At 44.7% G+C, this 13026-nt stretch overlaps 1 protein-coding gene across 1 annotated transcript; it reads left to right on the plus strand.

Moving 5' to 3' along the window:
* The first annotated feature begins 1991 nt into the window (after window positions 1-1991).
* On the plus strand, window positions 1992-10354 carry PRDM13 (PR/SET domain 13). The gene is made up of 4 exons (XM_073336654.1): window positions 1992-2132; window positions 4245-4376; window positions 4493-4613; window positions 8847-10354. The coding sequence occupies exons 1-4, from the start codon at window positions 1992-1994 to the stop codon at window positions 10352-10354; spliced, it is 1902 nt and encodes a 633-aa protein (XP_073192755.1).
* Window positions 10355-13026: the final 2672 nt, after the last annotated feature.

A 13026-nucleotide genomic window follows, 5' to 3' on the forward strand; every position in this document is an offset into this window, starting at 1 on the left:
GCATAATCAACTGCCATGTTAAGCTCTGCATTAACTTGAAAGACATGGCCTGCCTTAATTGGTGTCATAGCACCGCGTGTTGAGATGTCCGTCTTCATATATACTTAGGTCAAGCTAACACAGATCATGCAGATTTAAGAATTATGAGGCTCATTTACAATCAACTTATTTCTAAAGAGCTTTTCCGCTTATCTCCATGTCGTGGAGAAAAATGCGCCATCTCACCATTAATATTTATTATACTGACGAGTGCTGCTGTAAACAAACAAACAAAATAACGATTACAAACCTTATGATGAGATATTGAGAGCTACCTGCTTGCCTGCATAGCATTTACTCAGTTTCATATCGCCTATCCTGAGCTGTACCTAAAAGACTAAAATGCTAACTTTTTAATAGCTTGTTTTTGAACGGATTAGTATTGGATTATTTCTCAAACTACAGGAAAAACAAACAAACAAACCGAGAGCACTTGCTATTGGAAATAATGTCTAAAATATGCATATGCAGCTGTTCTTCAAAGAAAGAAACATTCATATGCCGCTTATTTAGATCAACTTCACATATATTACAGAGAGGTTCCTATTTAGAAATGGGAAAAATTATAAAAGCGCAAATAGAAGTTTCAGTTATTGACTCTTTAGTATTTTGTGCACATCTGGAATTTTTGTGTGTGTCCGACGAATAGATCACGATACATTCCCGTTCCAAAATCTTGTTCTTCCGGCCCCTCAACTCTCTTAAGTGTTTTTATGCGCTACAAATGAACTTGTAAGCTTCTTGTAGACCAGTGTTCCATGTTTGTGTAATTAAAATATGCTCACCCTTTACAAAAAGTGCACATCATTTGGAATCATGGATTGTGTCTGAAACACATTGTTCTAGGTTAAATTACATTTTTTAAAAACTTTTTTTTAAAAAAGTATTCTCAGTGGGAGCAATTTTGTATATGGAAAAATAGCCTGGAGAAGTACTAATTTAGAAGGGGTACAAAAACATATATTATCCTCTCTAGCATTCTGTGATGTCTGTTTGTGTTTGAATCCATCTCTTGAGTTTCTCTAACAACACGAATTAAACAATTCCCACGGTGTTCACAAATGCAACACTTCGTGATTTAAAAGGACAACAATGGTTCATATTTTGTGCCATTCATCCCAGACGAAAGTAAAAGTTAAGGACCAGAGCTGTTATAAATAGGTTACTGGCCTGAAACCAATCCACTGAAATGGTAATATGGTTGGGTTAGTTTTTTTAAAAGTGTAGGTATTTTCTGGTGTTTTCCCATCAAGTACCTGCCCAATTTCTGTATGGCACACGCCAGGAATCAATAGAAGTTAACAAGTCCTCAAAACATTCCCCATCTCTTTGTTTAATCTCCTTTACAATAAAGCCAAGGGAAGAGAATTAAAAATCTTTGAAGTATATTAAACCTCAAAAGAATCAGCCAAGTAGACTTAAAATAGTCACTTATTTTCCAAAACTGGTTTGTCTAGGAACAATAAAAGGAAGTAAAATTTATGGAGAAATTATACAGTGGATTTGTCACTTAAAATATCGTAACTGTCTAGGGGACAATACCCCATGCTGAGGATTAATGGTCCCTCCAGACCTTTGATTCACCAGCGCCTTTTCTTTGCCCTTGACAAATTGGATTTTTAGGAATGGGAAGGTCGCCTGGACCATTGTTTGCTAGCCATTCAAAGTACTTGATTATGCAGGAGGGTTAGGGAAAGGCTCCACGTGACCCACTTGGCTGGAACTCTGCAGCTGCTGTAAGAGCTAAACTCTCTCACCAAACTCTGCGCCCTAGAGCATCAGCGTGCCAAGGGGTACCCCTCCTGCTCCAATTGAAAAGCCGGCGTGCACACACCCCCGCGTCACTCTGCAGGCGGAGATAAGCCTGTGTTCATCGTGCTCGCTGGCTGTCTCTGTCACTCCATCCCCTTTAAGTGCTTTGGGTTCCCGATTCCTTATACCCAGAGGCAGCAATGCAAACAAGCAGGGCTCCGGCCATCAGCGTGAATGCAGAAAGTTGCATCCCCGCCGGACTGCGGCTGGGTCCTGTGCCGGGCATCTTCAAACTGGGCAAGTACCTGTCAGACCGCAGGGAGCCAGGACCGAAAAAAAAGGTATTTCCTATGGTCTCATCTGCACTGCTGGACCTCGTTTGATCAGACAGTGACTCAGGGGGATCTGTACTTAGGAGAAGAGGCGGCCTTCTCCTCGGTTCACCCTAACCTTTTAGAACAAGCCAGAGTACCAGGAAAGAAAGGGAAGCGTTTGATAAAGTGTCCCAAGATTCCCTGTGAAATTGAATGTATAGAAAACCTATCCAGCCTTCCTGCCCACTCCCTGCATTGCTGGATAGGGTCACGGCAGGCTGGACTTGGTAGGGGGAAGGTGAAGGGGCTGTGGCGGTGTTTTCAGACAAGAGGATATGTCCCTGCCTTTGAGATCTTCATTAAGCCAAAGAGAAGAGGGATGGTAGAGGGGCACATTTCACAGCCCGTGATTGCAGAGAGCCTGTTTCGATGTATCCTGCACAAGAGGTGCTTGCCCCTGGTTTTAGGTGTGAGGGAGTTTCGCTAGTTTGCAGTTTTGTGGCGCTGGCTATGCTCTCAGACGCGGTTACACGGGGGGCTTCGCTAACTTGTTGGTGATTTGTTCCTTCCTTTCTCCCTTTTGGTCTGAAACGTAATCACCGACCTGTTCAGAGAAATCATATTCCCCGTCCAAGCGTCCCTGGATTTGTCACGGTTTCGTTGATATATATTTTTATTTGGTGTTTATACGATGGGGCCAAAGCGACAAGGTCAGCCAAAGCCATATTGGATACCACAGCTCTTGCTTTTTATTCGTATTTTTAAAAATCGTCTTCTCTTCGGCCGGTATCGAAATCAGCTCCAGTAATAATTTGTACCTTTTCGAGCTGGGCGCAGGCGGATGGGAGAATGAGATTGGCTTGCAAATATTCCAGGGGCTAGGTCATTTTCAGATACAGCACAAGCCCCAGATGCCTGTGCTGAGCCAAGGCTCAGAGTTAAGGGCAGTTTTTCCAGCTACTGAAAACAAACCCGTGGCTTAGAGCTCAAATACATGTACAATAGAGACGTACTGAAATCAACACAGTCGCGTGTAGTTGATGGAACTGACTGATGTTAGAACTCCGTAAGTCTGGAATGCGGAAACTATCTCAGGCTTCCAGTATCAGACACCTCAAAGTTTCAAAATCTTCCCTAATAAACAAAAGGGATTTCATGGAGATGAACTAGTTACCCCCAGCAAATTCTGCTAGAGAGTGGTTTCAACTGGCTTGTGTTGTAAATGGGTCTATGGATGCGATGGCCACAAGGCAAATACCCTCCCTCTATTCCCCCTCTTCCCTCAGTGCACAGGTTGGTCATAAGTTCCACTCGGATTTTTAATGCCCTTTAATTGTTTTTAAACGCTCTGCCAGCCCCCTCAAATTTATTTCTCATCTGGCTCCATTGGTTTCTCTCTTTAGAGGGCTTTGTTCAATTGACTTTTATTACATGGTCATTCAGCGAGCTGGCACTTCATTTTCTCTTTGTATGGGCAAGCAGATTATGAAGTATGAGGCCACAGAGACTTTGTAGCTAAGCAGAATTCTCTCCTCTCTCCCTCCTTTCTTTTGACAAGTGGCGTATTTTACAATTGCTTCACTGCAGGCGTAAGGCACGAAACCGCACTCATTAAGAAACGTGAATTTGAAATATTACCTGTGCATTTTAAAATGATCTTAAACTTTAAAACCAAAGGCAGCAGCAGCAGTTGAACAAGACACATTTTAGCAAATGCTGGCCAGTGGAGAAATTACTTACACAGAATTGTTCTGACAATCATGCAAAGAGTGACAGCTTTTAGAGCCAGACTATGCTGCTATCCTTCCTCACAATGAGTGACAACCTACTCCACGAGCAATGTCATTTATCTCAATGCACAGTACTCTCAATATGAGTAAGGATGGCAAAATCTAGCTCGTATAAATTAGCTGCTTCTTTCTCTTTCACCACTATCAAACGGTGTGCAGTTATTTCCAAACACTTGTTCGGCCTTTATATATTGACTGTTTAAACCAGCGATTCCCTGACTGGGAAGATGATGCAAGGGTTGCCAGTAAGGAGCACGTTTAGGCTTTATTTATATAAAGGATTTGTGTTTGTGTTTTGCCTTGCTTGAATCCTGTGTGGAAATGACAGTGGCTGATGCCTGTGTTCTAGGTACGGATGGTGAGAGGGGAATTAGTGGATGAAGCCGGGGGCTCAGCTCTGGAGTGGATAGGGTTAATCCGGGCTGCCAGAAACACACAAGAACAGACTCTGGAAGCTATTGCAGATCTACCAGGAGGACAGGTATCTCTCTCTCTCTCTCTCTCGATTGCGGGCTACGTTCTGGCGGAGTGTTCTTTAACAGCGTTGAGTTGCTGTAAGGGACAAGGCACTGATAAGGTTTTCTCTCTTTCGAATAGATTTTCTACAGAGCGCTTAGAGATGTCCAGCCAGGGGAGGAGCTGACCGTGTGGTATTCAAACTCTTTGGCTCAGTGGTTTGACATCCCAATCACTGCTACTCCGACACACGACGAGAAAGGTACAGCAACTTGGACTTTATGATTCTGTTCAGTAATTACTGCGTAGAAGTCAATACAACTCACAGGTGCCTTTTCTAACAGAGAGCTTCACGCCGATTTCCCAACTGCAAAGGTGTTTTTGTTTTGCTTTGTTTTTCTCCAGAGCAACGTTATAATTAGCATCCACTTTGTGATATAAAACTGCAGTTAGAAAACCTAAGCAAGTAAAATACGTGTTTGCAAACAGAACATTTAAAAAATAATACCCGCACAGTTACAACGATTGTTAATCAGCCACCCTTTTTATTGTTAATTGGTCATCTGTTCCTTCTGCTTATGTTTAAAAAGCTGTTTTTAAATAAGTGGAGCCAGCAATTTGACAATACATTTCAGGATTCAGATAAGGAGACTGTTTTCAACATAGACACTATCTTATAATTTTCAAAGGAAAATGGGATTTTAAGATCGTTTATAAAACAATCATTCTCTATTTTTACAATACAGTAATTTATCTTACTGCCCTTTTAAAACATTATTTTCACCTTTTCCCTTCTGTCACAGCTTCAGATTCCATGTTCAGGTTAAATATGGGACAATTTCCAGCGACTCCTCAGATTCGTTTAGTTGTTTTAAAAGGGTAATGGTCAGTTTACCAAATTAGTACTGATTAAAAATAACGTGGGAGTTAAATTCAGTTTATGTATGTGCACTAGCAAACTAGCACTTGGCATGCATCAGTCTTGGATAAATTATTTTAATCTGCAATTTGTTTTTAGGCGAAGTTGTAGTGTAAACATAAACGATGTTTTAAAATTATTAACCCGGTAGTTTCTGAAAGGGGGAAAGCGTATGTTTCGAAATATGACGTAGGAAAATATTTCAGTTATCTGTCTAAATAGTTTCCTATGAATCTGATAGCTAGCATATTTCCATGTGCTGTTTTCCATGTGCAGGCATTTTGTAGCTGAGATGGGGTTTCAATGGATGTAGAATTGTATTCTAAGAGCAGTTACATTGAGTATTTCATACAAGTCTCTGCAAAACTGGAATAAACTCTTCCTAGTGAAAACGTAGGCAACAGATTGAAGCTCGTTTTGAAAATTGCTTTTGGGGATGGTCTACTTAGTCACTCTGCTTGGAGCCTGAATATATTCATTGCTGCTCTGAAATTTCCCTGCACAGATTAGGTATAAAGAGCCTGATAATAGAATAGACTTGTTCAAAGAGGAAATGAGCAGCGCACATTGATTACATGATTCCTACAGATCAGAAGCCCGATCCCGCACTGTCTACACACTTCTTGCTCAGAAGGTTTCCCACATAAATCAGTGCCCAACGTAAGGAGGAAGGTCTTGATCCTGCAAGGTGCTGATCATCTCCTGGAGCTTATTCAGGACCTGGAGCACTCAGGAAGGAATTCAGGATAGGGCCTGTTATTTAATATATTGAGAGGCACTATTAAACTAATACCTAACATTACTAGTTTATGTCACTCTACAAAGAGGTAAATCATTTCTATAACTAATACTGCGACATGAGAAACAAACTCAGGGTCAAATTCGTATTCATCCCATTAAAGCCAGTGGGTCTACTGCCCGGAGTAAGGCCTGCAGAATTTGACCCGTTGTAACAAAATCAATGAAGGAGAGAAGATCTGCTACGTAGTCTGTCTGCTGCCCGCACTCACCTTGAATATTACTGTACCTTACTCCACAAGTAATCTCACTAAGTCCAATGGGAGTACAGTACTACAGCACTGCTCTTTCAGAATAAGGACAATCGAATCTGCTCCACTGTAAAAATACACACGTTTATTTCATATGTCCTTTCCAATCCATTGTAAATATAACACATATGATGCAATCTTATTCTGAAAATCAGCTCTTTCCCAACTTCCAGAGTGAAGTTTCAGACTAATCAATACAGTGTGAGGGCTGTATAAGTGAAACAAGATGTAAGTGTAGTTATTACTAATTTTGCAGAGGTGCTGGAACAATTTGTATGGTGAGGGTGCTGAGAGCCATTGAACCAAACTATAAACACTGTAGTTGATGGAAACCACTTCAAGCCAGGGGGTGCAAGAGCACCCCTAGTTCCAGCACCTATGTACTTTTGTGGATAGCATTTTGAAAAAATGCAAGAAGAAACTTCTAGGCAGCCGATTTTGTTGAACAAAGTTTTTAACTAGATCAATTTAGGTTTAAATTGATGTAACATTATAAACAAGGCTTTTTTTTACTAGGTCATTGCTTGGAAACAGTTGCGGGGGAGGGGAGAGTCATCCATTTTTATTCAGGATACGTTTGCGTTTGGAACAAATCTTAGTTGGTATTGCAACTACTTTGTTAAGAACATAAAACACCCACGCAGCTTCTTTGAAAAGAGCCAGAAAGTAGAAGTTTCTAAATCAACACAATAGGCTTGTTAGGCGGTGGAGGTTGTTTCTAACTGCAAGCCTTTTCGTTTTTAAAGCTAGTTTACCTGTATCTCAATGCACGGTAATGGGATTACTGAAATGGATCAGAGTCAGACCCACTGCAACTGAGCAATTAAGGTCTCGGCAGACTCACTCCTCCTTCCCCCTCAGCTCAGCCCAGCAGTGCGAAAAAACACACAACGTCCGATTTAAGATTCCAGCATAGATCCATAAAGACCACTCACTTCAAGGCAAGCTAGTGAGCGCTATGCATGACAGAAACTACATAATACTTAACAGAAGAGAAAATACGCAACCCATGTTTTGTTCTGTGCTTTCATTATTCAGTGTGCATGACAGTGTTCCAAAGAGGAATGGGGGGTTGGGGTGGAAAGACTTTTATTTTATCCTGAATGATACTGAATGAATGAACTGACACTGGTTGATTCCTGAATTAAAAGTCATTTTTAAAAGGCTGTTTAGTGTGCTAATTCCATGTGAGCTTATTCATTAACAACCCAACCATTTTACACGCTCCTCTTGCACTCTTCCCTACTTTGCTTCAAGCTAATGCATCATTTTAACACGTTAGAACTATGTTTCTATGACATTTCTTAAAAGGCCAAACCAGGAATCCCTGGTGTTTATTTACTCCGCTTTTAAGGTTGATTGATTTCGCACCTCTTAATATTTGTAAAGATACTTCGCCAATATTTTAACAGGTTTCCAGCAATCTTGAAAATATATACTATTTTACTTGCTCAGTTTCACAACTTTGCTGTTAGTGTATTCTTTATAAAGTTAGGGCTGTCCAGGAATGTACAGCCTGCACTCCTACTGTTATGATTTTTTAATGGTTTGAAATATCTAATTTGTACGTTTTGGATGCTGGTAAGTAGGAGAGCCTAATATATAGTTAAAAAAAAATCTCCTGCAGAGAATACATATAAATGTCAGGGTTGATAGAACAGGCCAGGCTTTATTTTATTCCTCAGAACGAAGAGAAAGAAAAGTCTAAGTTTAAAGTAACATGAAGTCATAACACAAACATGGCCATTTCGGTTTGTTCCGCTTCAGGGAAGCCCAAATGTTTAGGGATGGGGCACAAAGGGCATTGTCCTTTGAAAAGGAATGATTACATATGGCCTATACATATAGGAGATTGTCTCGCGGGGTAATGAGGAGCTCACGATCATTAGATTGGCCTTTGTTCCGTTTAGTCAACTCCTCGACATACGCTACCTATTCTGCGAACGTCAACAGATGGGCCCAGCGACAGACGATTTAAGGCAACAGCTGCTCTCCTTTCCCCAAGCCCATTTTAGCCCAGTCCAAACTCAGTTTAGTCCACCTCCGCCCAGCCAGCTCTGCTCAGCCCAGCCCGGGCCAGGCCAGCTCAGCTCCTGGGCCAGGAGGCTTTTGTGACCCAGCTTGAAAAGACAAACCAGAAAGTTGTGGCAGCATTCTAGTCCCCCAAGGAGGCGTTAGAGGAGGCGCTGGGCGGGTGGAGAAGGGGGAAGAACCCGTCTGCAGTTAGGATCCGATCCAAACCATTGCAGTTAACCGAAAACCTCCCATTGATTTCCGTGGGGTTTGCATCGGGCCTTTATTGTGCAACTTGAGAGAAGGAAGCAAAAGTCGTGGGCAGTGAGGGAGAGCAGCATGACTTTCCATTGCACCCCTCTTAGCAATGATTCAAAGGACGTGCATGGACTGTCTAAGGCAGGAGTGGGCCATTCTGCTGGGGTACAAGGGTGTGCACGGGCCTCTCTCTCGCTGACCCAGGCGGGTGGGGCGCCACTGTTTGTCTAACGGCGGGCTCCGCTTCTCTTCCCAGGGGAGGAGCGCTACATCTGCTGGTATTGCTGGAGGACGTTCAAATACCCCAACAGCCTCAAAGCCCACGTCCACTTCCACTGCGTCTTGAACAACGGCCGCGGCTTCCTCCACCACCCGGACCATGCCCGCTCCTCGGACCTCTTCAGCCTGTCCCCGAAGGCGGCGGCGGGCGAGCTCCCCGGCGCGGCGGCTCCCCTGAGGACCCACGGCCTGCAGCAGGCGGCCCGGGAGAGCATCAAGCGGGAATCCGCCGCCTCGCCGCCCGTGAGCAAGCCGGGGGCGCTCCGCAGGCCGGCGGGGAAAGAGGAGCAGGAGCGAGCCTTGGACATGAGCGTGGGCTCGGGCCGGAGCCACGGGCCCTTCCTCGGCCTGGTGGGGAGCTCGGCGGGGAGCAACGGCCTGAGCTTCTACCCGGGGGGCAGGTCGGCGTTCAGGCCGGCCGGCCTCTCCAAAGCGGAGGAGGGCAAGGCCGGCGGGCTGGGCTTCAGCAAGGCCCTGGGGAGCAGCAGGGCCGGGCGGGGCGGGCCCGAGGCGCTGGCGGGCGGCCCCCACCCCAAGTGCGGCGGGCACCCGGCCGAGGGCCCCTCGCCCGTGCTGGCCTGCGCCGGCGGCCTGCGGGCCTTCCCCTTGCTCTCGCACTTCGAGGAGACCTCGGCCTTCAAGCACGTGGAGCGGGGGCTGCACCACGCCGGCCTGCCGCCCAGCCGCTACCCGCCGCTGCCGGCCGGGGCCGGGCTGCACCTGGAGCGCTTCTCGCTGCCGCCCTTCGAGGGGCTGAAGGCCTACCCCGGGGAGTGCAACCTGCCGCTCGTGCCCTTCACCCTCTACAACGGCGAGCTGCTCTACAGCGCCCCCTACTACCCGCTCAAGCTGCACCTCGGCAACCTCCTCAAGTACCCGGACTCCGTGGCCTACTTCAACGGGCCGGCGGCGGCGGCGGGGCTCCACCCGGCCGAGCTGGGCTCCCTGGCCGGCATCGACCGGGAGATCGCCATGCACACCCAGCAGCTCTCCGAGATCGCGGCCGAGAAGAGCCGCGGCCGCCTGGAGAGCCTGCAGCCCGCCGCCCTCGCCGGCCCAGCCGGCGGCAAGCCCAAGACCGGCCACCTCTGCCTCTACTGCGGCAAGCTCTACTCGCGCAAGTACGGCCTCAAGATCCACATGCGGACTCACACCGGCTACAAGCCGCTCAAGTGCAAGGTCTGCCTGCGGCCCTTCGGCGACCCCAGCAACCTCAACAAGCACATCCGCCTGCACGCCGAGGGCAACACCCCCTACCGCTGCGAGTTCTGCGGCAAGGTGCTGGTCCGGCGCAGGGACCTGGAGCGCCACGTCAAATCCAGGCACCCGGGCCAAAGCCTCCACAAGGCGGCCGAGGACAAAAGCGAGCCCGGCTACCAGCCCCAGGAGCCGGAGCAAAAGACTGACAACGAGAGCGACGTGGACGTTTGCTTCACGGATGACCCGAGCGACCAGGAAACCGGCAGCAGGGGCAATGATCAGTAATCCAGCGACCGGGGTGGGGGTTGTCACAGCGCAGATCCGCTTCTGTTTACACGGGCTTTGAAGCACTTCAGCGGGCTTTGCCCTCCTGGGTAAATGACAGGGGGTACCGTATGGAAAGGGGCTCAGAAACAAACCCTTGCGGATGGGGACAGAACGGGGTGCTTGTTTTGAACCATCCACTCTCACTCCGTTCAGTGCTCTTGTAAAGCCCCCCCCGAACTGCCAAAGCATCAGCCCTCAGGGGGTTTAATCCTAGTCAGCACGAGTCCACACGCAACAAGCGCCAATGTTTTAGCCGCCATCTATTTTGTATTGTACCTTCGTGTCGAGGAAATTGTGCCTTTTGGAAACAATTCTTTTCTATGTATTTTCCTGCCACTTGTTCTAGCGTTCTAAGATCTAGATACGGACAGTAGTCACCATTCTGCAGACATGTCTGGCCTCTGTACACTTTATTTACACTTCAGATGTGCTTGCTCGTGTCTAAAAAGAAAAAAACAACAACAAACAAACGCATTGCAGTACTGAATAGGATCGTATAGGATGATAACAGGGACACAATTTGATCAAGTTGCAATTATTTATAACAGAAAAAATATTTGAATAGCAAATGTAAAATAAATATTGAAAGCATGAATCTAAAAAGCACGCACTATATAATTTTAAAGAAAATACACTGTTTGGTAGACTACAAATGTGGTGTATGTTTGTTTTATAATGAATGATGTACAGTGGACGCAGTATTTTGGTCTCCATTCCGGTTTGTCATGCGATTTTTTTTTTAAATAAAGTTGGTGACAAACTACTGTTTGTCTAGTTGTTCACTTCAATGACTTCAATAAGTTTGGTTCTTGGAAATACCACTTTTAACTAATAGTAATCAAAGGCCTAATTCAAAGTTCATTGAAGTCAGAAGAAGCCTGTCAATTATCTTCAAAAGGACTTTAGATGAAGCCCTAAAGGAATTCAACTCTGAATATTTTGCTACTAGTGAGTATTTTGAACCCTAAAGAGTTATTTTAATGATCAAACTGTGACAAAAAAACCAACTGGATTTTTCCCTATAGCCAAGATTTTCTTTAAAGCAATTTTCTGAACAAGGACAAGTGCAGCAATATATTTGTGTTATATATATATATATGTTAATATATATAACAAAGTATTTACTTTAATTTGCTTTCAGATGTTCGGTAAACATGTTCTATATTTGCAAGCATTCGTATTTATAATCATTGTTGTTTTGTATTTTACATAGGCTATAATAGAAAATGCCTTTTTTCTGTTCTTTTGCACAGAGAAACAAAATACACCAAAATTAAAATCTCTGCAGAACAATGGTGAATATTCCTACCTCCCCAAGAAACACACTCGTGGGGCCAGACTGTTTGCCTTCTATTCCCACTCGTGCAAAGTCAGTCACACGAGCAGCTCTACTGAAATCAGTAGGACACCTTGTGTGAGCAACTGTTCACCAGTTCAGTTTAAGGGGTTAACAATGTGGCCTATAATGCAAAATGTCATTCTGTCCTCCTTGTACTTTTCCCTTCTCCCCTTATCTTTGGAGAGTGCAGAAATAGGACCCAGTCCTGCATTCTTTTTGCATCTCAAACTCTCCATTGATTTTAATGTGATTTTTGCAGTCACATAGGCAGGAAGGATGGGCTTTATAGTACAGTTGGGGCCTGATCCTACAGCCCTTACACAGGTGAGTAATCTTTACTTCCTTGAGTAGTCCTATCGATCTTGTTAGGCAGGAGTATTACTCTTTGAGTAAGTAATAGGATCAGGCCCTATTTCAGTACAAGGAGAATACAGTGTAATTTAAGATTCCAAAGTAATTGCATAAAGCATTTACTTAGAAACTAAGACTATCTCAAATAAGGTAACTATCATTGGTCTATGCAATATATATATGTTAGTTACAAAGCTGACCATCTTTTTTAGTTAGTTAAAATTTAACCTCTATGACAGGTATAGGAAAAGGAAACAAAATCCATAATTTACTTTAAAGCATTGGATTTAAATTCAAAATTGCCATTAAATAAATAAATCAACCAATCCATCAAGAGCTAGGTTATTTCTCAGAAGTAGGATTGTTTCACACATAGTGTCTGCTATCTAATCACTGAAGGCCTGGTTCAATCCTGCTCCCATTAAAGTAAAGGACAAAAATCTCCCTCATGGATTTTAGGGGATCAGGACCCCGCTATTGCCCCCAGCTGATCCAATGGGACGTTTGCCATTAACCTCAGTGGGAGCAGGGTCTGGATTTAAACCAGTCACTTATTTTAGCAGGTGTTTGCGTCTGCTTTATTTCCTTTTCAAAAGAACGAAATCTGTCATTGAGAGCCTGCACGCGAGCAATACGATCATGGCAACTCCTTACTGCCCTTTCACTGAGGTCATAACTCCTGCATCAGAGCTGGTATGATCTCACAGCAGTGTACGAGGCACTCACACTGCCCAAGGCATTTGGAAGTGCATCATGCTGCCAGGCTCCCCTTAGCACGTATTGAAAAGAATGATTCTTAAAATCTCCCAGCAACCTTGTATATGGGTACTTGACATCATCGAAAGGCGCTCTTATGGTCTAGCATGGCGAAGGGCAGAATAAGGGAACCCTAATCTGTGGATTATTTAACATGATTATATCAGTAGAGTGTGCATAAAAA

This window comes from Lepidochelys kempii, chromosome 3 (genome assembly GCF_965140285.1).
Source record: "Lepidochelys kempii isolate rLepKem1 chromosome 3, rLepKem1.hap1, whole genome shotgun sequence".
NCBI classification, from domain to species: Eukaryota; Metazoa; Chordata; order Testudines; family Cheloniidae; genus Lepidochelys; species Lepidochelys kempii.

Bases quoted from the DNA above. Each gene is read 5' to 3' on its own strand.
- PRDM13 (XM_073336654.1), top strand. From the start codon at position 1,992: ATGCAAACAAGCAGGGCTCCGGCCATCAGCGTGAATGCAGAAAGTTGC. The intron at 2,133-4,244 runs GTATTTCCTATG...CCTGTGTTCTAG, and splicing joins AGCCAGGACCGAAAAAAAAG to GTACGGATGGTGAGAGGGGA. The intron at 4,377-4,492 runs GTATCTCTCTCT...TCTTTCGAATAG, and splicing joins CAGATCTACCAGGAGGACAG to ATTTTCTACAGAGCGCTTAG.